Source organism: Eleutherodactylus coqui, chromosome 13 (genome assembly GCF_035609145.1).
Source record: "Eleutherodactylus coqui strain aEleCoq1 chromosome 13, aEleCoq1.hap1, whole genome shotgun sequence".
NCBI lineage: Eukaryota > Metazoa > Chordata > Amphibia > Anura > Eleutherodactylidae > Eleutherodactylus > Eleutherodactylus coqui.
The window spans coordinates 47,358,322-47,382,052 of NC_089849.1; the positions used below are offsets into that span (position 1 = coordinate 47,358,322).

A 23,731-nucleotide genomic window follows, 5' to 3' on the forward strand; every position below is an offset into this window, starting at 1 on the left:
CAGTATAATGCAATATCACAGCATTGCATTATACTGTATAAGCAATCAAATGATCACAAGTTGGGGACTAATTTTAAAACAAAAAGTAAAATACTGATAAAAGAAACATACTTTTTAAATATTATAAAAATAAGAAATCTTAAAAAAAGAAAACCTTTTCCTAGACGTTAAATCTAAAAAAAATGGTATAGCTAAAACTGTAAAGATCCAGTTTATTAACATATCACAATGTTAATCCTGCATGATTAACTCCGTCAGAAAATTACTTTGCACTGGTAGAATTTCCCAAAGGAAAAAATGGAATAAAAACCTATCAAAAAGTTGTATGTCACCCAAAATGGTACTAATACAAACTACAGGTTGCAAAATATGAGCCCCTACACAGCCCTGTCGAAGAAAAACTAATAAAAGTTGTGTAGGTCAAAATGTATTTAATCTTTTTTTTTTTTTAAGTACTACTATATGAAAAAACTGCATAAATGTTGGTATCGCTGTAATCCTACTGACCCACTGAATAAAGACGTGTCGCTTTTACTTGCCCTATGGATGCTGGAAAAATACCCACCCCTCCCCAAAACGGTTCAACTGTGGGTATTTTAAGTCTTTCACTACTTTTATATGGTATGTTAAATGGTGCCATTGAAAACTACAACTCGTCCTGCAAAAAACAAGCCCTCATGTAAATGTTACCCAAAAAATAAAAAAAAGTCATGATTATTTTTTTGAAAGTGGGAGTACCAGAACTGCCAGATCTGAACTGGGCACAGGAGCATCAATGACCTTTGGTGACCACTGCACCCAATCGCTGGTCTCTGAGGTCTCGCTTTATGGCTATGTGTCTCTAACCTTACCTTGTATGTATCTCAAGGCTGTACAGGTGCCGGTACCCATTTCCGAAATACTCCGTGATCTCATCTGTCTCAACATGATACTTCCCGCATTTACTCCCTGTTTTGTCCAGCTTTTTCACTAACCCGATGTGCCAGCTCTTTTGTTTAAAGACGCTCTGGTACACGCAAACATATACAAAATGGTTGGAGATTTACAGCTGTGTTTATTGTATAACACTAGCTGAGATCCTGGTGGAAGCATGGTTGTGGCATAATGCGTCAATGATCCCCAGATGTTTTTCAAATGACACTTAATCAGGCCAGGGTACATAAATAAAGGGGGGGGGGGGGGGGAAGTTTCATAAATCAATGTAAAAGTCAGCTGCAAAATTTCAGCATTGAAGTTATTGTAGAGGAAATTCCAGTCCCCGTTGTTTATAAAATTATCTTATGTTAGTAATGTAAATTATCTCCGAAAGTGCAGGAGCGTAATGCAAGTGAGCCATCGAAGCATGAAAATTCCAAGAGCGCACAATACTCGCAGCATGGTGCAATCAGTGCGTGCCAGCGTTATGGCACTTGAAGGCAGCGCAGACAGTAATGTAGTGGACGATGACCTATATATCATGGGTTGCTGTGCTGCGAGCTTGCTGGGTACCCACAGAGAGTGTTTTGATATTGAAAGGCTTGTTGGCAGCTGTTGGGGCACGGCATGCAACTGTGGAACAGTCTACCATTGTGGCAGCTATTCATTTTTACAGACGCTCTCTTCCACATTTAAACCACAGACCGTAAAGAGACCTGGCACTGGGATACTGGCTGAAGCTCTGCTATGTAAATGTACAGTCTGTAGTTCACAAAGAAGATATGGATTTGCTACTTTTGGATTTTTGATGCCTTTATTTTTCTATCCTGGACATTACTCACACAGACGGTGAAATAATGGCCTTTTATTTATTAATTCCTGTATTCCAAAACTTCACTGCCGCGTGAGAGTTGAAAGGAAACTGGAGACGTAATTGTAACATGCATGAGTGATAATCCATTAATTAAGTCCTTGGCTTCTGTGTAGCAATGAAATTCATGTGGAGGCTATTTTTTTTTTCTAAGTTTATTAGTTTCTATTGGGCATATGAAATAAAATTTTATAAAAAGTGGGCATAAAAAGGCATGAGAGAAAAATTCAAAAACTGCCTGGGAGGACAAGGGTGGGATGGGAGTCTATAAGAGAAATGGAGGGAAGTCTGTACAAGTCTTTGTGGAATTATGTGTACCTCAGGGGAGGTCCTGCTATTCATTGAAGAGACTCAGCAGGTGTGTAGTCGGATCAATAAGCAAAAATATTTTCCTGGCGCTGCTGGTCACCCAAAGGATAGGAGTGAAATGAAATAAAGTCGAACTTACTTCACTGAGGGGGGCTGTATAGAGACTTGTATTCAGGCAGTGCTCCGTAGGGAAAAAGTATGCAAACTAGCTCATGTCATCCAAACTATAGAATTTTCCAAAATGCAGAGTGAACAACCAGTTTCAGGGTTTTTGTCTTTTGTCAGTACAGATCAGGATACTCGTTGGCTGTATGGGATTGATACAGCTCAGGGGAGGTACTGGTTGTTATTGAAGAGACTCAGCAAGTGTGTGGAGGCTTATTTTCAGGCAGTGCTCCATAGGAAAAAGATATGCAAATTAGCTCATGTTATCCAAACCAGGGACTCCTGCAAAAGGAAAAGTAGCCATCTGTAGACGGTTGGTTTGAGATTCGTGCCTCTTTTCAGTAATAATCTTTATTTATGTAGCTCCCACATATTTCGCAGTGCATACAAGGCAGGGGGAACAGAAACAAAACCCTGGTTACATGTAGTAATCAATTGATGAAAACGGTAGGGGTGAGGATCCTGCTCCAAAGAGCTTACATACTACAAATAATGGGGTGAATACAGAAGGTAAAGGGGCTGGAGATGTGCATGGTGTGGGGAGGTGGAGAGTTAGGGATGCTATACACATAGACAATGGTCAAATTGAGCCGTATAGTGGCTGAATCGGTATGACTGCAGGTGCCGGTTGATTACGGCTAGCAGGGATTGCAATCAGTAGGACAAGGAGCATGTTATCAGGTGGAGTAACGAGGGGTTTGGTTTAGGAGATATGGTATGCCAACCTGAAGAGGTGCATTTTTGGAGCATGGATGAAGTTTTGTGTGTCAGTGATTGCTCAAATAGTTTTGGGTAGTGGGTTCAAGAGGATTGGTGCTGCTCTGGAGAAGTTTCGGAGGTGGGAATGAGAGGTTTGAGTTAAAGGGGCGCTTAATCTGATTTCGTTGGCGGAGCAAAGGCCGTGGGCTGAGTGCTGATTGACTGGATAAGTTGCCTTTTGTTCCAACTGCGGCGGGTCTCATTGAAGAGACCCAGCAGATGGATACTTATTTTCAGGTCTGGATTAAATCGGCTAATTTGCATGGCATTATGTGTTGTGATGGGGTAGTATGATCTATGGGGAAGAATTATGAGCATAAAGTGTGAGTATTTTGTGCTGTCTTCTTTTGGCGAGTGGTATAAGTGGGTAGACCCTCTTTCTGTAGACTGTACTAACATCTAGGATCTACACTGAAGGGAAGAGGGTAGTGGCTCTCACTTCAGTGAACTCTAGCTGTCCATAAATTTACATGACTTTTTATTATACTACATCACGTCTGCAGCGGCTGATGCAAGGGAACTAATCGTCCAACAGCTTAGTGGTCAGGAGCTATTGCAATTCTAATAGTAAAGGGGTTGCCTGTTAGGCTACAACACCTTTTAGGCCTCATGTCCACGGGCAAAAGAAGAATTAAAATCCGCAGTGGATTTTAACTCTTCTCCTGCCCGCGGATCCGCACCCCATAGGGATGCATTGACCACCCGCGGATAGATAAATACCCGCGGACTGGCAATAAAAGTGATTTTAAAAAAGATGGAGCATGAAAAAATCTGGACCATGCTCCAATTTTGTGCGGGTCTCCCGCGGGGACGGCTCCCGCAAAATTTGGAATTTACTCACCCGCTCCGGTTCTTCCCTTCGCCGCGGCTCCATCTTCTCTCCGTCGCGGCCGGATCTTTTTTCTTCGGGACGGCGCATGCGTGGGGCACGTCACCGACGTGCCCTGCGCATCCGCCGGGCCGAAGAAAGAAGATCCGGCCGCGACGCAGAGAAGATGACGCCGCGGCGAAGGGAAGATCCGGAGCGGGCGAGAGGTAAGTTTATTCTTATTTTTATGCCTCATGTCCGCGGGGCAGGAGGGACCCGCTACGGATTCGCCATGGAGAATCCGTAGCGGGCCTGATTTTCCCCGTGGACATAAGGCCTTAAGCATTCAGGCCTAATATTTTCGTCCAGAAAGTTTTAATTTGGACAGAGTGAACAAGGTACACATAGCAGTAGAACATAGTTATACAAGTATAAGAATGCACCAATTAGTAAATCAACTTCCTTGAGCTTCAGTTGCACAGCCTTGAAGCCCTTACAAATAATAAACCTCTATCCATCTTTTCCAATGATTAAATAAGGATATAACTAACCACACAAAAAAGGGGAGGAGAAAACAAAAACAACTTTTAGAGCATGAGGAATGGAAAAGAAAGGGAGAGTGAAGGGTTTCGCAAGGGGAAAGGAGGGGTCTTTAGAATGCATATAAAGGATTACATACATATAAGTGCTGTGGCTCCAAGGGGCTGAATTATTAAGAAAAAGGATCATAATCCATAGCGTAACCAATACGGAGAATAATAGGCACCCTAAATAGGTTCCTCGACCCCCCCCCCCCCCCCTCATTTTACATATGTCATGGTTGACCCCTGGGACAACCACTCCTTGATTTTAGAGGATGCCCTGAAATCAAGCCAAGGCTGCCATACTGCATAAAACCCAGATATTTGCATATCCTCATCCGCTCTCATCTCCTCGTAACGTGCAAGAGTTTTAATTGCTTCCATCCAATGGACTCTGGAGGGGATACAAGTTGGAGCGCCAGAACCTTGGGATGACTTGTCTGACAGCCTGGACAAAGAACCGTAACCAGCCTTTCTTTACACCTGCGATGGACCCTGGAAATATGGACCGTACTGCTGTCTCGAAAGTGAGAGCCAGATAAGCCACATATGTCATTGTATAGCCTCCTTACGTCCACCCACAGCACAGCTATAGAGGTGAACTTCCAGCAGATATGAAACCTATTGCTCCTACCACTGGAGCATCTCCAACATAAGAGGGAGGACTGAGAAAATGTTCTGTGTAACCGTTCCGGGGCTCTGTACCATCGTGCCGGTATCTTTTAATTGAGTTCCTGAAGTCTGGAAAAAGATGTCCCCTTATGTGTTAGAGCAAAAGCCTTCTGCCAATTTAGCAAAGGGAAGTGTCTTCTAAGCTCCCACTTATTTCGGGGGCTTGTCCCCCTTCTCCCGGTCCAGTAACATCTTGTATAGGAGTGAAATTAGGTTCTAGGAGAGTCAGAGGACATGCAATTTTCCTTGAAAGGAGAGAGTGTTTTTTGCTCTTACTGGACCCGCGTGTCAGGAAATCCAATGAACCCCCTCAGCTGTAAATAATTCATCCATACTCCAGACAGGGCGCAGAACTGTATAAAGAATTCCGCTAATGGTCTCAACCCCGACTGGCCGATCACGTCTCTCAAGCAGGAAAAGGGGTTTGTGGGGTAATCGGAAGAGATTTACTCTGCTCAAAGGCTTTAAATTGGAGATTAGCCAACAGTGGAGTGAGAGGGCCCGGAACTGAAACCAAGGAGCCCGACCAAGGATCCACTAGTTGGGCTAGCAGAGGAGATAAACTAGGGAAATCTCTAAGCAAACTACTTGAAATCCAGAACACCCCCTGAGTCATCTTGGGATCTAAGTCATATTCTATTTCGACCCATAGCTTGGACTTGCGGTGCTTGAGAAGGTTTAAGACGCAGTTTGCTATGTTGGACTTGTAGTATAAGGAAAAATCTAGAAGACTGACTCCTTGGCCCTAGCAAGTATGCTATATTTTAGTCTAGGTGTGCGGCCTCTCCAATTTGGTAGTTGGGGAACGAATGTGCATCAAGAAGGGCCTGTGCAATAGAATGGTGAATGTTTGGCAGCGATATAGGAACCTTGGGAGGGAGTCCATTTTATTTCGAACTAGCTTACCCGTCGCGTGTTGCTGCGAAGACAGACAGACATTCGTTTTTATATATCCAGATAACAACCAATCACAGTGCAGCTTTTATTCTGCCTCAGCAATATAAAAAATAGCAACCAATCACAGCGCAGCATTCATTTTAGCTCAGTGGTATAATATATAGCAACCAATCACAGCACAGCTTTCATGTTACCTCAGCAGTATAATATATAGCAACCAATCACAGCACAGCTTTCATTTTACCTCAGCATTCTCAATATCCAGCAATTGTCTTGCGAAACGTTCGGCGGATGCATCATTTTGTAGTTTAACACGCATCCCGTTGCTCGTAATGCCTTTTGCTTTCGTGCTTGAGATGGAAATCAAACGATCTTTGTCTGGAGGACATAACTGTCGACAATGCTCGTACGCGCGCCACCTATCATAGCATAGATGTACAATGCCAGTAATCTTCCCAGGAGTGTACTCAACAACTTCCCAAAGTTTCATGGCAATTGGATGAATGGTGTAGTAATGCCTAACAGACAGACAGAAAGACATACATTCATTTTTATATATATAGATGACATCAGGAAGTGAGAGAATTAGATTCCGTATGTAAAATTTGGACGCTAATTCTTTTGCGCTTAGAATTAAATAATCGAGTTGGGACCTATTAACTTTTCCTATTTATGACATAATCAATGCTCGTGCCAAATTTCATGTTTCTACGACATCGGGAAGTGAGAGAATTAGTGGCAATGATGGAAATTGAACAATCTACGTATTTAATGCAAGTGTCTTGCCACAGAAATGGGAACTGTATCTGTATAAGCAGCACCTCGGGCCATGGAATGGTAACATTGAATATCTTAATTTTTTGCAAATTAATTTTAAAGTTACTTACTTCGCCGAATCTATTGAACTCCTGTAAAAAAAAAAAAAAAAAATTGGAGTTCTTATACTCGGGCAGGACAGGTAGAGAAGATTGTCAGCGAAGAGAGATAATTTATGGTTCGTGAGGCCCACTGCCATACCTCTGATGGAGCCATTCCTTCTGATGGCGTTGGCTAAACACTCAATTGTTAAGATGTATAAGAAAGGGGACAACGGACAGTCCTGTCTTGTTCCATTTTGAATATTAAATGTATCCGACAGGAATCTGTTAACCTCGACCCTAGCTGATGAGTTTTTATATAGAGCCATTATCCAGTCCCCAGGCCTAATATTTGTCTCCCCTCCACCCCTACGTTAAAGGGGTTTTTCCCACAAAACAAATATACATTAAAGTTTTTTTGTTTTTTTTAATAAAACCAACTTATTCCCTGTATCGTTGGAGGTCCAACTACTGGAACTCCCAACGTTCATAAGAATGAGGGTCTGAAGATCCCCGAATGAATGGAACGGTGGTCATGCGTGCACACTATCACACCATTCATGTCAATGTTAAAGGGGTTGTCTCGTGAAATCAAGTGGGGTTTAGCACTTCTGTATGGCCATATTAATGCACTTTGTAATGTACATCGTTCATTAATTATGAGCCATACAGAAGTTATTCACTTACCTGCTCCGTTGCTGGCGTCCCCGTCGCCATGGATCCGTCTAAATTCGCTGTCTTCTGGCGTTTTTAGACGCTCTTGCGCAGTCCGGTCTTCTCCCTGGTGAATGGGGCCACTCGTGCCGGAGAGCTGGTCCTCGTAGCTCCGCCCCATCACGTGTGCCGATTCCAGCCAATCAGGAGGCTGGAATCGGCAATGGACCGCACAGAGCCCACGGTGCACCATGGGAGAAGACCCGCGGTGCATCGTGGGTGAAGATCCCAGCGGCCATCTTGGTAAAGGAAGAAAGAAGTCGCCGCAGCGCGGGGATTCGGGTAAGTAATAAACTTTTTTTTTTTTTTTTAACCCATCCCTTGGGTTTGTCTCGCGCCGAACGGAGGGCCTATTGAACAAAAAAAAAACCCCGTTTCGGCGTGAGACAACCTCTTTAACGTCTTATAAATTGTCTTAGGCATACATGGGATGTAACTAAAAATCAGCTTGCATTTAAAGACCAGTGGGGATCCGGCTGCTGAGACCGCTACCGTTGCTAGAATGAGTCAGCTGAAGTCCTTGCCCAAGTCCTGTCACTGCTTGCTAGCTGAAGAGGGACTCAATAGAAAGTCTGTGGTCCTGTCATCAGCTAACTGATGGCGTTCAAGCAAGCGCTTCAGCTGCCTCGTTCTAGCGATCGGCTGCGGTCTCTGCAGCCAGACCGCCAGCGATTTAAAGCTTTTAAGATGTCCCTGTGATATGTCAAAAGTTTTCAGAAAGTATAGCTACACCTTAAAGGGATTGTCACATGGCATTCAACTTCCACTGCAGTTGAAACCTGTGTGTGAAACTACCCTAAAAGTATGTTGTTGGAAACCCCAATTGGTGCAGGCACTAAAATGTTAGCACCTCAGATGATTTTAAGGTACCAAGGATGGCATCCTCCCTTTTACTCAGGTCTTACTCCATTAACGGTTCAACAATCTATAAACGGATACAAGAAGACCTAACTAATTGCAAAGGGAAATTTCCTACTGCTACCTTGTGTCCATGGGCTGATTTTGAAGTTTTGCTTAAACAAACAACTTAAAAGTGTGTTTTTCCCGTTCAGTAAAATGAAATTCAATGGCTCGCCTTTAGTAGACAAAAAGGAATCCTGATAGACGGTATGCATGTCAAATAAAAGGAAAAGCTTTAAGAAAGTAAATTACGCCGAAGAGCCTGTGCCAAGTAAGACTTGGCAGCCTTCTTTTCAGTAAAGGAAGTAAAACGATAAACAGAAATGCAGAAATTGATTTATCCTGTATCGCTGTGTCAATAAACACCTCTGACTTGATACTGGACCAGCTGCTCGTAGTCCTAACAGAATCTGCTTCTGTTGGAATACTCCTTATTCACTTGCTTCCTGCAGTGCTGAAGTTTTTTGTATAGCAAATAAACATGAAAAAATGGCATGGACTGTAATAAAGGTGCTAATGCACCCCTGGCACATCCATAAACCACTCCCAATACCAGGTGATGTCGCTGACTTTTAATGTCTATTTTAGTTTTGCATTGCCCGTTGTCACCCTGATTTCTTTAGAGCCTGAGTGGCAGAAACTTTTTACATGGTTGTACATTGTTACAGCCCTCATCACCACCTCCATTTCTCCTACTTTTTCCTTGTAAGTCTGCTTCCTGCAAATTTCAGCTCAGTGCATTGGCCTGGTGAACAGTTGACTGGCAGTGCGCCCGGGCAACAAACCCCTTTGTCTACTATTGATGACTTATCCCGAGGATAGACCATCAATAGTTTACAACTGGACAACCCCTCTTACATGATGGCTGAACAGGCGTATGGCATTAAAATGTGATCTGCAAGCAGGACTAAGGCTGCATGGGGCACATTTCCTTAAAGGGGTTGTCCCGCGAAAGCAAGTGGGTCTATACACTTCTGTATGGCCATATTAATGCACTTTGTAATGTACATTGTGCATTAATTATGAGCCATACAGAAGTTATCAAAAGTTTTTACCTGCTCCGCTGCTGGCGTCCTCGTCTCCATGGTTGCCGTCTAATTTTCGCCGTCTAAAATGGTCGAATGGCCAAATTAGACGCGCTTGCGCAGTCCGGGTCTTCTGCTTTTCTGAATGGGGCTCCGTGTAGCTCCGCCCCGTCACGTGCCGATTCCAGCCAATCAGGAGGCTGGAATCGGCAATGGACCGCACAGAAGAGCTGCGGTCCACGGAGGAAGAAGATCCCGGCGGCCATCTTCACCGGTAAGTATAGAAGTCACCGGAGCGCGGGGATTCAGGTAAGTGCTGAGCGTGTTTTTTTTAAGTCCCTGCATCGGGGTTGTCTCGCACCGAACGGGGGGGGGGGGGGGTTGAAAAAGAAAAAAAAACCCGTTTCGGCGCGGGACAACCCCTTTAAGGGTTTTTGACAGAAAATTGGCATTAGAAAGTGCAGGTTGTTCAGGACTCCAGCTGGCAGCCAAAATGGTTGCCAGTGCACCAAAGTTTTTGCAACATTACTAAGGACTGCTCTGCAATGGTCTTGGCAGCTACACAAAGGTAAGTGCCGTTTAACCTGCCAAATCATGCCGACAGCTTACCTTTTAATGTGGTTTTAAAAATGTCCCATTTATTGTATGTAGTCTTTTTTTTTTTCTGAGGACATTGTTTCAGTGAAAAAGGGTGCATTCACATGCACTAGAAAATCAGGGAAGTTTTGTGCTTTTGTAAAACGCACGAAAAGAACCCATTATTTGGGCAAAAATCTAGTGTGAACAGACGTATTTACATGGGCTGGTAGTATGTCTTCTGCATATTTCACTGGTAAAGATCATGCAACCAAAAACTGTCACACTATTAGCGTGTGTAAATACGTGGTTACTCTCTCCTCCTTGGTGATCTCAATCAGGGATATTGGTGCAGCTGGAGAAAAGCCTTTCAACTGGAGCAATCGCTATATAATTGACTAGATTTACAGTACTATTTACAGTTTTCTGGTGCATATCGTATCACAAAGCAATCTTGTATACTTTGCACCACATTTATTATGTGCTTCAAACATTTGCACACTTTTTTCCCCCGCTCATCGTATTTTAAAAAGGGGTGTGGCTTTGTGAGAAAGGGGTATGGCTTAAATATGACCCTGCCAAAAACTATCTAGACTGTCTAGGTAAGGCCGACTAATATTTGGTATAAAGTTGGAGCGGATGGTTATACACTGCAATTTTATAGAATGTTCTCTAAATAGCTAGTTGACCCTCTCCTGAAAGCATTTAATTCTATTGTTGGTGGCTGCTCCTTCCCTCCACAAGCTCTAACAGCTCACAGCTGTGTTCTGCCCAAAACTGGGAACTATAGACCAGTTTGTCTCATTAATATTGATCTGAAATTGTACTCAAAAAAGCTTGCTGACAACCTTCAACCACATGACCCTTCTTTGGTCCACATGGGTTCGGGGGGGGGGGGGAGGTGTTGGACCAAAGCAGGAAGCCAGGGATAATACCATTAAAACTTTTGTCCTGGTTTCCTGTGTGAGACATAGAGGAGTTCCTCTGTGGCTTCTATCTGTTGATGCTTAGAAAGCATGTGATTGGACGTGGTGGTACTTTTTAGAGCTGGCTGTAGAGAATGTGTTTGAGGGCGGCCATAATGTCTCATTTTTATAGCTCTCTACACATTCCCTCCAGAGCGGGTGAGAGTCAATGGTTGCTTTTCATTCTCGTTTCACTTGAAAAAATAGTATTAGACAGGATTACCCTCTTACTCCCTTTTTTACATATTATTGTCATGGAAAGTGTGATTGTTCTCAGTGAGAGAAACCAAGTAATCTTGTAGATATGATAGCTTTTAATGGCTAACAAAAATACATGATGTTACAGCGAGCTGTTGGGGATATCTTGCCCCCTTTGTCAGGCTAACGAATTAAACAAGTTTGGATGGCCTTTGTACCAAACCTTTTTTCATATTGTCATGGAATGTTTGGCCAGGGCTCTTAAAGCTAATCGGTCAATTTGGTGGTTGGTGCCTCTGTTTATAAGCTAGCTAGCTATGCAGATGTACTTTTAATATTTACATTCAACCCTAATATTGCCTTCCTCTGCATTCATTCTGAATTCCAATCTTTTGAAGGTCTCAGTAATTACAAAGTCAACTTACATAAATTCGAGGTGCTGAATTTCAACATCTCTCCAGAGAAGATTTCTAGATTTGAAAGGCTCTTTTTCGTTAAAATGGGCTTCCCGGTCCTTAGCTTCCTCCTGATCACGAAGGTGTTTTTTTTTTTCGATAAAGTTTTCTTAATTACTTACCCAAATAAAATCTGACTTGCTTTTTGGGAGCAAACCACCTCTACCATGATTCTAAAGAATCCATGCCTTAAGAATGAATGTGCTGCCACGTATCCTTTATCTTTTCCTGGCCTTAACAATTCATATGCCAAGATATTATCTTAACACTTCGAAATCCTTATTTATTTTGGGATATTAATTTTGGGATATAGACATTACATTTAATTGATGTGTAGGCATGGGCCTCCCAGAAATTGCAATATATTATAAAGCTTCCATGCTGTGTAATCTCAATTGGTTTCACCATGGACAAGATAGACAGCGGGTGACTTTAGAAAGGGAAGTCTTGCTTTTCCATCAAACCGCACTATTGTGGCTTACTCCCTGTTGCCTCTGATTCTGTCCTCTTGGGTCAAGAATATGGAGGTTCTTGGCCTGTCCTACAGACTGGGCCCCCTAACTCTAGTTTTTAAAAATTTGGCCTTCCCAGCAGGTATGAGTAGGTCCTATATCCTTGTTTTTTGTTTTTTTTTAGAATCCAAGGCTTCTCAGGTTTGATATTTTATGGCAGGGGATGCTATTCATTCTTTAAATTAAGGGTTCTGCTTAGGGAGTGTTGGCTTCTTTATGCTCAGTTGACGTTGTTTCTGGCCAGTCTTTCAACATGCAGCTCAGTTTTTCGTGACCTGACCTTGTTTGAGGGACTGTGTCTTCAAAAACTCACCCTCATCTCACTTGGTGTCATTGCTCTGGGAAATGGCAGGGACAGGCCCTAGGCTACCATTTATATGTGTCTGGGAGGAGGAATTAGGAATGAGCTTCTCAGCGGAGGACTGGAGTAAGGCATTTATCCTTGTACATAAATCTTCTATTTCTTATAAATTACAGGGCAAAAATGATGAGATGCTTTCCAGGTGGTATAGAACTTCTGTCTCTCCTAAATTCCTTCTATTCTGAGTGCTCTCTAGTGCGATGTGAAAAAGAGATGGGTACGCATACACGCATTTGGTGGTGTTATGAAAAAGAGTTCCCCTTTCTGGTCAGCCATCGATGACTTGTGTAATTAGGTGTAGTGTTTTATACTGCACTGGTTCATTGCAATGGCCTTACTCTCGATTTATCCCAGGGTATATTTCCTTCTTGAAAAAGGCCTACTCCGCTTCTTTCTTCAAGGGGCTTGGCTGGTGATGCCACGTCACTGGGTATTGGCTCAATGTTCAAGTCCATCCGATTGGTACGAGACTCTCTTGGAAAGCTGTAGAATGTAGGTGCTCGATGCTAGGAACCAGGATAGCCTTGACAAATGTATGCAGGTTTGGACCCAGTGGTTCTTGTTTAGTGAATCCCATAAGCTCTCTGCTTGACTCGGTATCTTTTGAAATCTTGCATGTATTTTGCCACCTTTCTATTTCCCACCCCCCTCCTTTTTTTTTTTTTTATCTCCTTTCTTTATTTTTGTTTTCTCTTCATGTTGATCAAATATGCTTCCCCTTATGGGATATATTCAGTTTGCTTTTAAAATATGAGAGCCATTTATATTTTAGTTTTTTTCTCTTTTTCTGTGATACACTTGTTTGTTCTGGCTTTATTTTATAATGGTGGTCAATGTCTTGTCTGGATTTTCAGTTGCTTGAGTAAAAGTGTTTGAACCATAAATAACTATTAGACAATATTAGTAAATCTGCCCCAATATTCCCTGTCAAATCTGCCTCCTGATCTTTGTGTCGTCAACAACTGGGGCGCAGTTTGTCCTTTGAGTCCTGATGCACTGTTTGAAAAATACTAGTCTAGTAGGCCATTAGAAATTGCTATGTGGTGTGACAGGTCTCCTATAGTGTCCACGTTCAAAAACTGGTACGTAATATATTATAACCAATCTTAGAAAGACCTATTGAAAAGTTTCATTGTTTTGTTTTTTTTCTTTTTAGCATTTTTGTACTTTTACTACGGGGTTGAAAGATGAACACAAAGGACTACTACAAACGACTACTGGGAAACAAATATGGAAGACGATGCACATCACTCAAAGAGTAAGACCAAAGCTACTATTGTTATTGTGCCCATCAATATGTCTACAGTAGAAATTTGCAATGACTCAGTAGAGGCATTTTTTCCATAAAGTGTTTGTTCCATTTGATCTTTTGTGTATAGTATTGTTACATTACCCTGCCTATAAAACTCCCTACACCCTTGTGGTCCTCTCCACAAGGAGAAACATCCACCAGACTCACATTGATGGGCTCTCAGCCAGCCTACCAGAACTTTACTGTACACTGATGAGGGTCAAGGACTTTGAAACAGCTGTGTGTACATGGATATTCTGATTTGGTTTACATCCATAGTCCTATTGCAAGACCTGTTAAAAGGTGGGATATTGAAGACCTTATTCTGTCGCTTATTTGCATAACTTTTTCCCAAGTAGCATTGAATGACCTGTAAGACACTCTTGGTGGTCTCTACAAGGCAAAGCATAACCTGCCCAGATTTAATTAATCTGCAAAGTCTTTATTCCCTCTAACACGATTCTTAGAACACTGTTTGCGAGTTAACCAGAATGTTGCAGTCTGCAGAGACATTCTTGCTATAAAATACTGTAACTGCAAGAGAAAACCTGATATACCCCATAAGTCAGGATTTGTCAATATCCGTTAAACTAATAAGTATTAAAACAGAAGTCGTGGAGCTAGTGAGAACAGAGCCTTATTTCATCTAGAAGCACCATACCTTTATTGTGACTCTAAGGGTCCCAGATGATAGATGATATTTGAAGGTTCCCAGTTTTATCCATTATTGTGATTTTCTTCAGATTCCCAATTATTAGTACTTTTGCAAAAAAAACCTAACTAGACATTCTCTTTTCCATTTTGTAAAATTGCTAAGTCCTGTGTTGGTGAGGAACTTTTCCAGAGAAGCTTACGGTATGCACGAGTGTTGGCCGAATAATCGCTTGATAGAGCGAATTCAAATGATGACCGTACAGTAGAAGTACGGCCACTAATAGGGTGATTTCTTCAGCTTACCAAAAGATATACTCGTTGGTCGATCAAAAGTTGTCTGGTGTAAATTCGTGGTTGTTCATATTTGAATGACTTGTGAATGAATTTGCATGGAGATCTCCTCTATGAACGATATCTCAGCAAACAACTTATGAACAAATATTGCTCTGTGTAAAAGCTAACGATTAGAATTTATGTACACAAATATATAAGATATCAGACCATGAAAATAACTCCAATTAGCGTAACAAATATGGAAGTGTATTATCATCAAGCGGTATTAAAGAACCCTATTAGGTGAGGTAAAACAAAATGACTAGCAACTAATGAGCACATTTTTGCTCAGCACCCTATTGGTGGCCGTGTTTACACTGAATGACTATCATTTGAATTTGCTCTTTCTAGTGATTGTTAAGCCAATTGCCATCCTGTTTAATAACGCCAACCTTAGTCATGTTGCAAGTTGTGTTAGAAATTCGAAAATTGAGTTTTATACCTTAAGGACCAGACACTTAAGGGATTTTACTACTGCCCTATTTTCTTTTCCCCATCAGTTACCAAAATTATTCTTGCTGCGGTTTTTTTTTTTTTTTTTTTTTCTCCCGTGACCTTTAGAGCTATTTTTTAAATCTTTTTCGCTGACTATTTTTTTTTTTCCCCCATTTTTTTTCTTAGTTTTATTGGGGGTAAAAGGCTAAAAAAAGATTTTTTTATTTTTCTTTTAACATTTATAGTTTTGTATTTTTTAATTAGTATATTTTTGCTAAAATAAAGTATGGGAACGGGTTCCTCATCTTGTTTCGGACGTTTTGATATATAATTTGTATGGTTTTGGTTTACAGGGCGCATACGGCAACTGTTTTGGTTGGCGTCGGCTTTGGGTGATTGTTTTCTTATGTATATATTGTTGTTCTATTCTGTCATTTTTATTTACTGTTGTATGTAATTATGTTTTTTACTATCTATGTCCCCCATAACGTCATATAAGACCTCCTGGGGGGGGGGGGGGGGGGGGGGCATTCACCTGTGTTGTGTTTTTTTTTTGCCTTTTTTTCCACTGTAGCTGGGGCATTCATAGGTGCCCCAGTTACAGGGAAAAACATCCCCCTTTAGTGACATTAGTCACTGGCAGTGCTGGTCAGGGTCTAGTATGACCCTGCAGCTCCGCTATAGCAGGAAATCCCGGCAGTCACGTGACCCCGGGGATCGCGTAGTGGAAGAAACACTTCTGCTTTCACTTTTAAGTACACACACCCCCGGTCTTTATAGCTACTTCTGTAAAGAGCTTGCAGAAAACCCCTCCTGCCTTCCTCTCCCTGGTTATCAGCTGTCACTAACAACTGACAACCTGTCCTGCCTCCTCTGATTGATTGCAGTGGCAGGAGGTTTAAATCCCCGCCGTAATTTTACACATGGCTGGGCTTTAAGCCCGGGACAAGGCGCCGTAAATTTACAGTGCCTGGTCCTAAATGGGTTAAATGTAGATTCATAGAATGGTAGAGTTGGAAGGGACCTCCAGGGTCATCGAGTCCAACACCTCTGCTCAATGCCGGATTACTAAATCATCCCAGACAGATGTCTGTCCAGCCTCTGTTTGCAGACTTCCATTGAAGGAGAACTCCCCACCTCCCGTGGTAACCTGTTCCACTCATTGATCACCATCACTGTCAGGAAGTTTTTGTCTAATATCTAATCTGTGTCTCCTCCCTTTCAGTTTCATCCCATTGCTTCTAGTCTTTCCTTGTGCAAATGAGAATAGGGCTGATCCCTCTGCACTTTGACAGCCCTTCACATATTTGTAGACAGCTATTAAGCCTCCTCTGAGCCATCTTTTTTGCAAGCTAAGCATTTCCAGTTCCTTTAACCGTTCCTTTTAGGACATGGTTTGCAGACTGCTAACCATCTTGGTAACTCTTCTCTGAACTTGCTTCAGTTTGTCTGTCTTTTTAAAATTGTGGTGCTCAGAACCAGTCATTGTACCTTCATTTGCATATCCAATTTCCCAGATGAGCTTTGCATGGCCTATAAATCTTACACCTACTTGGTGCTCTCCACAAGATGAAACAGTATCCCAAGCCATCTAGGGAATGACACAATATCGCGCTGATATTCTAATCAAACATGTGAAATCTTCTGATGACTGAAAGAGAATTTCTTCAGAATATTCCTCTCCGCAGTTTATGTGGACCTAAGACTGAAAAGAAAAAGGATCTTACAAGTACTGATGGAACCTAGCGATTATATACACATGTTGCCTAGAAAGGACCCTTGTTGTCAGTGTATACATCTTTATTTCACCTTGCCCTTGGATTCGTGTAATAAAACACTGTGGTTTACCTCTGATATTAGAATATTTTCTCAGGGCACGTGCCAATGTTGGCTGTTTATTTTCTGATCTTCTTCTGTAACTATATATAAAGAAGTTTGTTGACCCATCTGCTTCACCCCTGGTCTTTATAGCTACTTCTGTAAAGAGCTTGCAACCTCCAAACCCCAAGACTGTAAGATAAACACACTGCGGTGTAGTTGTGGTCATATTTATGCCAAACTGAAGTGTTTTGTCAGTTTATGTGACGCGAAAAACACAAAAAAAGAAAAAAAATAGGAGATTAAATTAAAGATAACAAACGTCTGAATGTTTTTGAAGTTTGTTTTTAATGTTGGTATATCGTATAGAGAGGATAGCTCTTACAAACGCTACAGCTCAGGTCGTCACCATCTCTCTTACAATTGTTTGTTTTCATAGTCGTTGGAAAACCGCTGAGAAACAAATATATAGAATAAGTGTCATACAGTAGCATTCCTTTAACCCCTTAGTGGACGCCCTTTGACTGCCTGTTTCGGTGGGCTATGTATGAAGAGAGATCGTGCGGCGATCTCCCTCCGTACATTGCAGACGCCACCTGTTTCTTACAGCAGACACCCGGTGGCAACAGCTCCGATAAGCCGCGTGGCTCATCGGAGCTGTTAACCCTTTAAATGCCTCTCTCAGAATTTTAAAAAGTTTTTCAGCACATTTTATATGGTATGTTTAAATAGCACCATTAAAAAATACAACTCGTCACGCAAAGAACAAGCCCTTATATAGCTGCGTCGATAGATAAATAAAGGAGTTACGTTTTTTTTAGAAGGGGGGAGGAAAAAATAAAAATTGAAAAACAAAGAAAAGCTCGGTCACTAAGGGGTTAAAGAGAACCTGTTGTTTATTATAACATCTAATAGAGAATATTTGGTAAATACAAGTTATTAGGACTTGGGGACAGGCGTAGTCATCATGAGACAACTTCTTTTAACCCATTAAGGAACAAGCGTCGTAAATATACGGGCTTGGTCCTGGGCTTTCATTTCTGCCAAGAGTAAAAATATTAAAGCCCCTTATTAAAGCAAGTCGGGTACTCTTTCAAAACAGTCGAAGACCCAGAGGAGAAGACGAATGCTGTTTTATAACAGCTTCTTCCTTCTATTTCGCAGGCTACAGAGTGTTTGGACAGCGCTACGTAGAGACTAAAGGAAGTGGCAGTGCTGCTTCCTCACTGGGACCTGGCGATCATGTGATATGCAGCATGGCAGAGCTACTGTCACTACAGGGGGATATTTTCACTTGTATCTGGGGCTCCTATAGATGCTGCTCCTATGGACACCCCAGCTACAGTGGAAAATTATCAAATTAGGAAAAAAATGGGCATTGTGAATGTCCCCCAGAAATCTTATATGAAGCCATGTGGGCATAGCTAATAATAAAATAGTTACAAAAAAAAGTTTAAAAAATTACAGAATACAATACCAATATAAAAAAACCACAACTCGCCACCCATGCCAACCTACAGCATCGCCATAACCGCCCTGCGGTCCAAGACTATACAGATTATATATCAAAACGACCAAAACAAAATGGGAAACCCATTCCTGTACTTTTTTTAGCGTACATATACTAATTAGAAGTCATTTTTTACTTTTTGCACACATTTCACCTAATGAAACAAAAAGGGCAAAAAAATCAGTGAAAAAGGTATTAAAAAATAGCTCTGTGTTTCATGGGAAAATAGAAAAGAAGCTCAGCAAAAATATTTTTGTGGCCCAAGAAAAAAAATAAATGGAGCCATAAAACCACCACATATGTAAACTTGCTAAAAAGTGTCTGTTCCTTTAGGACTAAAACACCCTGGTCCTTAGAGGGAACCTGTCAGCAGAATTGTATGATGTAACCCAAGAGCAGCTCTGCAATCTGCACCTTGCTCTGTCCTACCTGGTACTTCTGCTTGCTCTGTTAATTAAACACAAATTACTCAGGTATGCGTTTAAGTTCTTCCGCTCAGTATGTAAATGATGCAGAGTAGTCTGGACTTCTCTGCTTACAGCCGGATGTCGCCTAATTCCGCCCCTCTTGGACTCTGAGACACATGCACCATGTGTTCCTGAGCCGGTGCATGCACAGAAGAACTTTACCTCTTGTGGACAGCTCTGCTCTGCTCTTCTGCACATTTGCTGGCTAACGCATGGCGTACACGCGAGACTTTGCTGTGCCGCGTGTCTGAGAGGCGGAATTAGGTGACCAGCAGTTTGCAAGCAGAGGCGATCCAGACCACCCTGCATCGTTTACATACCGTATGGGAGAACTTTAAACACACTACAAGGTAAGTTTTTATTACCAGAGCAAACAAAATGATCATGTAGAACAAAGTAAGAATGCGGTTCCCGTTACGCCCTTCCCTTCTCACTGCACCCTCTGCATTGAGGGGGAGCTTGAATGGAGTGCCAGATGGGCATGTGCAGTGTTGCTCCAATCAACTCCATGATCAGCTGGAGATAGCCAAAAACTTGAACTCTGCTATCTTTGGCGGCCCTATTGAAATGAACAGAGTGGCAGCATGCATATGAAACTGCTACTCGGTTGATTCCTCAACTCATCAAATCCCCTTTATGGGGTTCGGTGTAGATCCCAGTGATCCAACCTCTACCAATCTGTAAATTTTCCCCTCTTCAGTGAATAAGGGATAACTTGCTTTCATTGGACAACCCCATTAAGCTTTTCATGGTGTTTTTCAGGGATTCCCTGGGGCATGTTCACCTCTTTACCCTGGCCCATGTATGACGCCCTTAGAATATTCTGTCATCTTTGCTTGAAAATAGATCAAAACTTTGAGAAATCCAGGTGCGAGAATGGTGCCATGTAAAAGACTCTTTGTGAATTCATTTACTGTAAATTACTATGTATTTCATTTGTTTTATTGCTCCCTACCATGGATGTATATTGTATGAATTAATTACTTTATTTTTCCTGCACTAGAACAATTCCACAAAAAATGAATTCCGACCGTCAGAGGAAGAGGTTGGAATGTTTACCAAGATAATCGAAGCAATGGGCTTTACTGGACCACTGAAATATAGCAAATGGGTAAGGGAAGAGATTATCTGGTGCGAAATGGGGTGGTTATACAGGTCGGTCTGCATTATTGTGTGCCGTCACTGGACTGGGACCCAAAGTGGGATGGAAACATTTGGTTTTGATCCAAACCTATTGTCAGGAATACAATTTATTGGATTTGAGGGCCTTTGTGGACTTATAAAACATTTTGAAATCAACAGAGTTGAGTGGTAACAATTGTTGGTGATGCCTGAAAAACTGGAGAATGAAGCGATCGCAGATCAATATGTTGTAGCAGAAGATAAAAGCCCAATTCTTTCCATAAACTCTGCTCTAGTGTTTTCTGCCTTGGACAATCCTTACTACTTAGGCTTTGTTCACACCTCTGGTTCCTTCCTGGGTTTCATGAATGCTGGAAAATGTGCCGCAGCACACAGTACTATTCTCTCTGACAAAATGTTAGAAACCATGATGGAAACCTGATGAAACCCATTATAGTCATTGGGGTCCATTGGTGTTGCTGGATCCAGTGCGTCATTTTTGCTTTTCGGTTCCTATGACAGAACAGAGAGACGTTCTAATGGAAGTGTGAACAGAGTCCTAGAAGGAAGCCTTGAGAATAAGCTGAACACAAAGTAGCCCATTGCTGAAACTCTCGTCCGTTTATGGGGGAACTTCATAATAAGCCCATTTTCACACAAACGTTATACTGGCACGTTTCTAAGGCTGTATTATTGCTGTAAGTCCTGACCCAACCGTGGTTCTATTGACCCTCTCTTAGTCCAGCTCATTAGACCCATGGTTAAGTTAGGTGCAAAAGTGCATATGTATTTGTCTCATTTGAAATTGGCCAAAGGGTTACATTTTATAAAGCTCCACCATGGGGAAAATTAAGATTTACATAGTACCCAATTACATCAATAATTTTCTGTATTGTGCAGGACTGGACGTGTCCTCTAGGGCGAAAGACCCTTATTTGCAACCGCTATCCACTCTGGTTAAAAGATGAGGAACCGGAACAGATGATTCCTCTATTAAAAGGGTTTCCGTGTCCCAAGATATAAACTATCTTCATATAGAGAATAGGGAAAAGGTATCTGATTGATGGAGTCCTGACTGCTAGGATCGCACCGATCATGAGAATAGAGGTTCTGTGTCCCATGTACGAATTGAACATCGGCCAAGCATGTGTGCTGACGCTCCCTTCATCAGACTATTGTAGAGAACCTGAAAACAGCGCTATTATCCAACCAGCAAAAATCAGGGACTAAATGGCCAAAATTAATAAAAAATACAAATTTTATTAATCAACATGAAGTACAAAGTGATATACCACCATTACATGTAGACATTACAATGACACAAAGGGAGCTAGGAGCAAAACTGGCAATAACAGACCCAGAAAGCACAGTTAAATAGCCATATCTATGGAATAATAGATAACTTGGGCAGTCACAATACTAAATAATAATACATATATAGATAATGCCCGAAATTAATAATAAGCATATATAGACACATTATCATACATAAGTCTAGGGAACCAATCATAGAATCCAAACTAGACTAATCGACCTGCTTTCATAAACATGAACAACTTGGCTCATGCTTACCCTGACTCCTATTGGGGGTCCCAGGTCCAGAAATCCCAAATCATGAAAGACCGCTTGATTCGCTAAACTCGGCTCTGTCAGGAAACCCCGCTATTTGCGGGCTATATAGTCTACTAAATATATTTCACACTTCCTCAAGCAAGATGACTTATTTCATCTTCTTCTCTTTTAGTATTAAGCATGAAAAACTGTATATAGAAAGGGAACCTATGCAGAAGCCTAGACATAACCATCGCTAATTATGCCTAACACCATTGATGTGTCTTACCTGAAAGTCATTGCGGTAAAACCCAAATAAAGGAACCCTTTTTTTTTTTTCCAAACGATTACTGTACACTTGACGATTTTTATTTCGGTAAAGGAAAATAAAATGAGACAACTCGACGCACATCATTTAATGAAAGTCTGCACAAACGTTTATTTGAAAATAAAGCAAATATCAGTTTTAGGGGCTTTTTTTTTCTTTTTTTTTAAAGCGCTGCTTAATGAAGTATGCAGTGTGTAAGCTGTGTAGGACATCTGTTCTTTGTGGTTTTGTGGCATCTGGCATCCACTAAATGCTGACATTTTAACTCCTTTTAAATAAAGGTTAAGTGATTTAATAAAAACTTTGGGTCCAGATTTTGCCATTTTGGGTGCATTGAATCAGACTTTGTGTATTTTACTCTCCTTAAACCATTCAGAGGAACTTTCCTTCCAGATTTAAATATTGAATCTAAATTCTGACGACTAAATGTAAGGTGTGCGGTGGCGTATGAGGATCTCGGCGGGGTTACCTCACTGGTTTCTGAAATGAGTGGCATTTCTTCTGTAGCTGAATGTCATTTGATTTATTCAAAGGGTTTAAAGGGGTTTTCTAGGCAAATCCTATTGATGACCTATCTTCGGGATAGCCATCAACAGTTGGTCCACCACTTGGGATCCCAGCTGATATTGTGGATGGCGCCTGTAATTTTCAGCACAGGCCACTACACAGGGGTTGGAGTTATCTAGGCCCGCTCCGAACTTATGTGTGTTGTGGTGCCCAATCTGCCAGGATCCTGAACGGTAGATCGCAGCCAATTATGTATTGATAACCTATGCAGAAAATAGGTCATCAATAGTATTTGCCCAGAAAACCCCATTTAAACTAATTACATTTAGGAGTTTTCTGTGACTAGGATATTGATAACCTATCCTCTGGATAGGTCATCAAAATCCAATCGGTAGGGTTCCACCACTTGTGGCCCTCAATGATCTGCTATTTGAAGATTTCATGGTGCAAGTTGACTGATGGGGGTCTGGAAGGCACACCTGCACTGATCAGGATGGGCCATCACTATTCTTTATCTGAGAATGGGGTAGTTGACTTGATTAGACCTAATTCGATGTTTCTTATAAGCGTATCCGGTCTGTGTGTTGTCCAAGTCTACAGTGGATTAGACTCGAACAGCAAATGGACACATAGTAGTTAACATGCCAATTCACCTTTCAGTTTTTCGCATGGAGCGCATGAAGATATTTCAGCCTGCACTATTCTGGTCCAACTTGTGGATGAGACTCGCCCATTAAAGTCAACTGCGACGCAGAAAAAAATAGCTCCCAGATGCCGCATGTTCCTCTTTCACTGGCTAAAAAAGCAGAAAACAAAGAATTCTGTCCTGTTTGGGTTTTTTTAGACATGATAAACAGCTGACAAAAAAGACATATTTACTGTATACTGATTGCAGACAGAAAACGAACAGCTTTTGTGAATTCAACACGGTTGAGTTTTTATATGCTCGAGTGAATTCATCCTATGAATATTGAAGTTATTTTGCCTCCTAGTTCCCCTATAATGTGTTTCAGTGCTGAAATTGACATCTTGTATTTTTTATTTTTTTTTTGCCTTTGCAGAAAATTAAAATAGCTGCTTTGCGCATGTATACCCGCTGTGTGGAGCGAATAGAGTATGATGAATTTTTTGACAGTAAGTATGTCTGATATCTGGTGGATAGTCTTACAATGTCT

General features: G+C 41.6%; 1 protein-coding gene across 1 annotated transcript in view; it reads left to right on the forward strand.

The window, feature by feature from the left end:
- UQCC1 (ubiquinol-cytochrome c reductase complex assembly factor 1) overlaps positions 1–23,731 on the forward strand; it is a 114,787-nt gene that overhangs the window by 10,724 nt on the left and 80,332 nt on the right. The window contains exons 3-5 of the mRNA XM_066586541.1: positions 13,697–13,798; positions 20,052–20,159; positions 23,618–23,690. Coding sequence (XP_066442638.1) covers positions 13,697–13,798; positions 20,052–20,159; positions 23,618–23,690 — 283 coding nt within the window. The remainder of the gene's footprint in view (positions 1–13,696; positions 13,799–20,051; positions 20,160–23,617; positions 23,691–23,731) is intronic.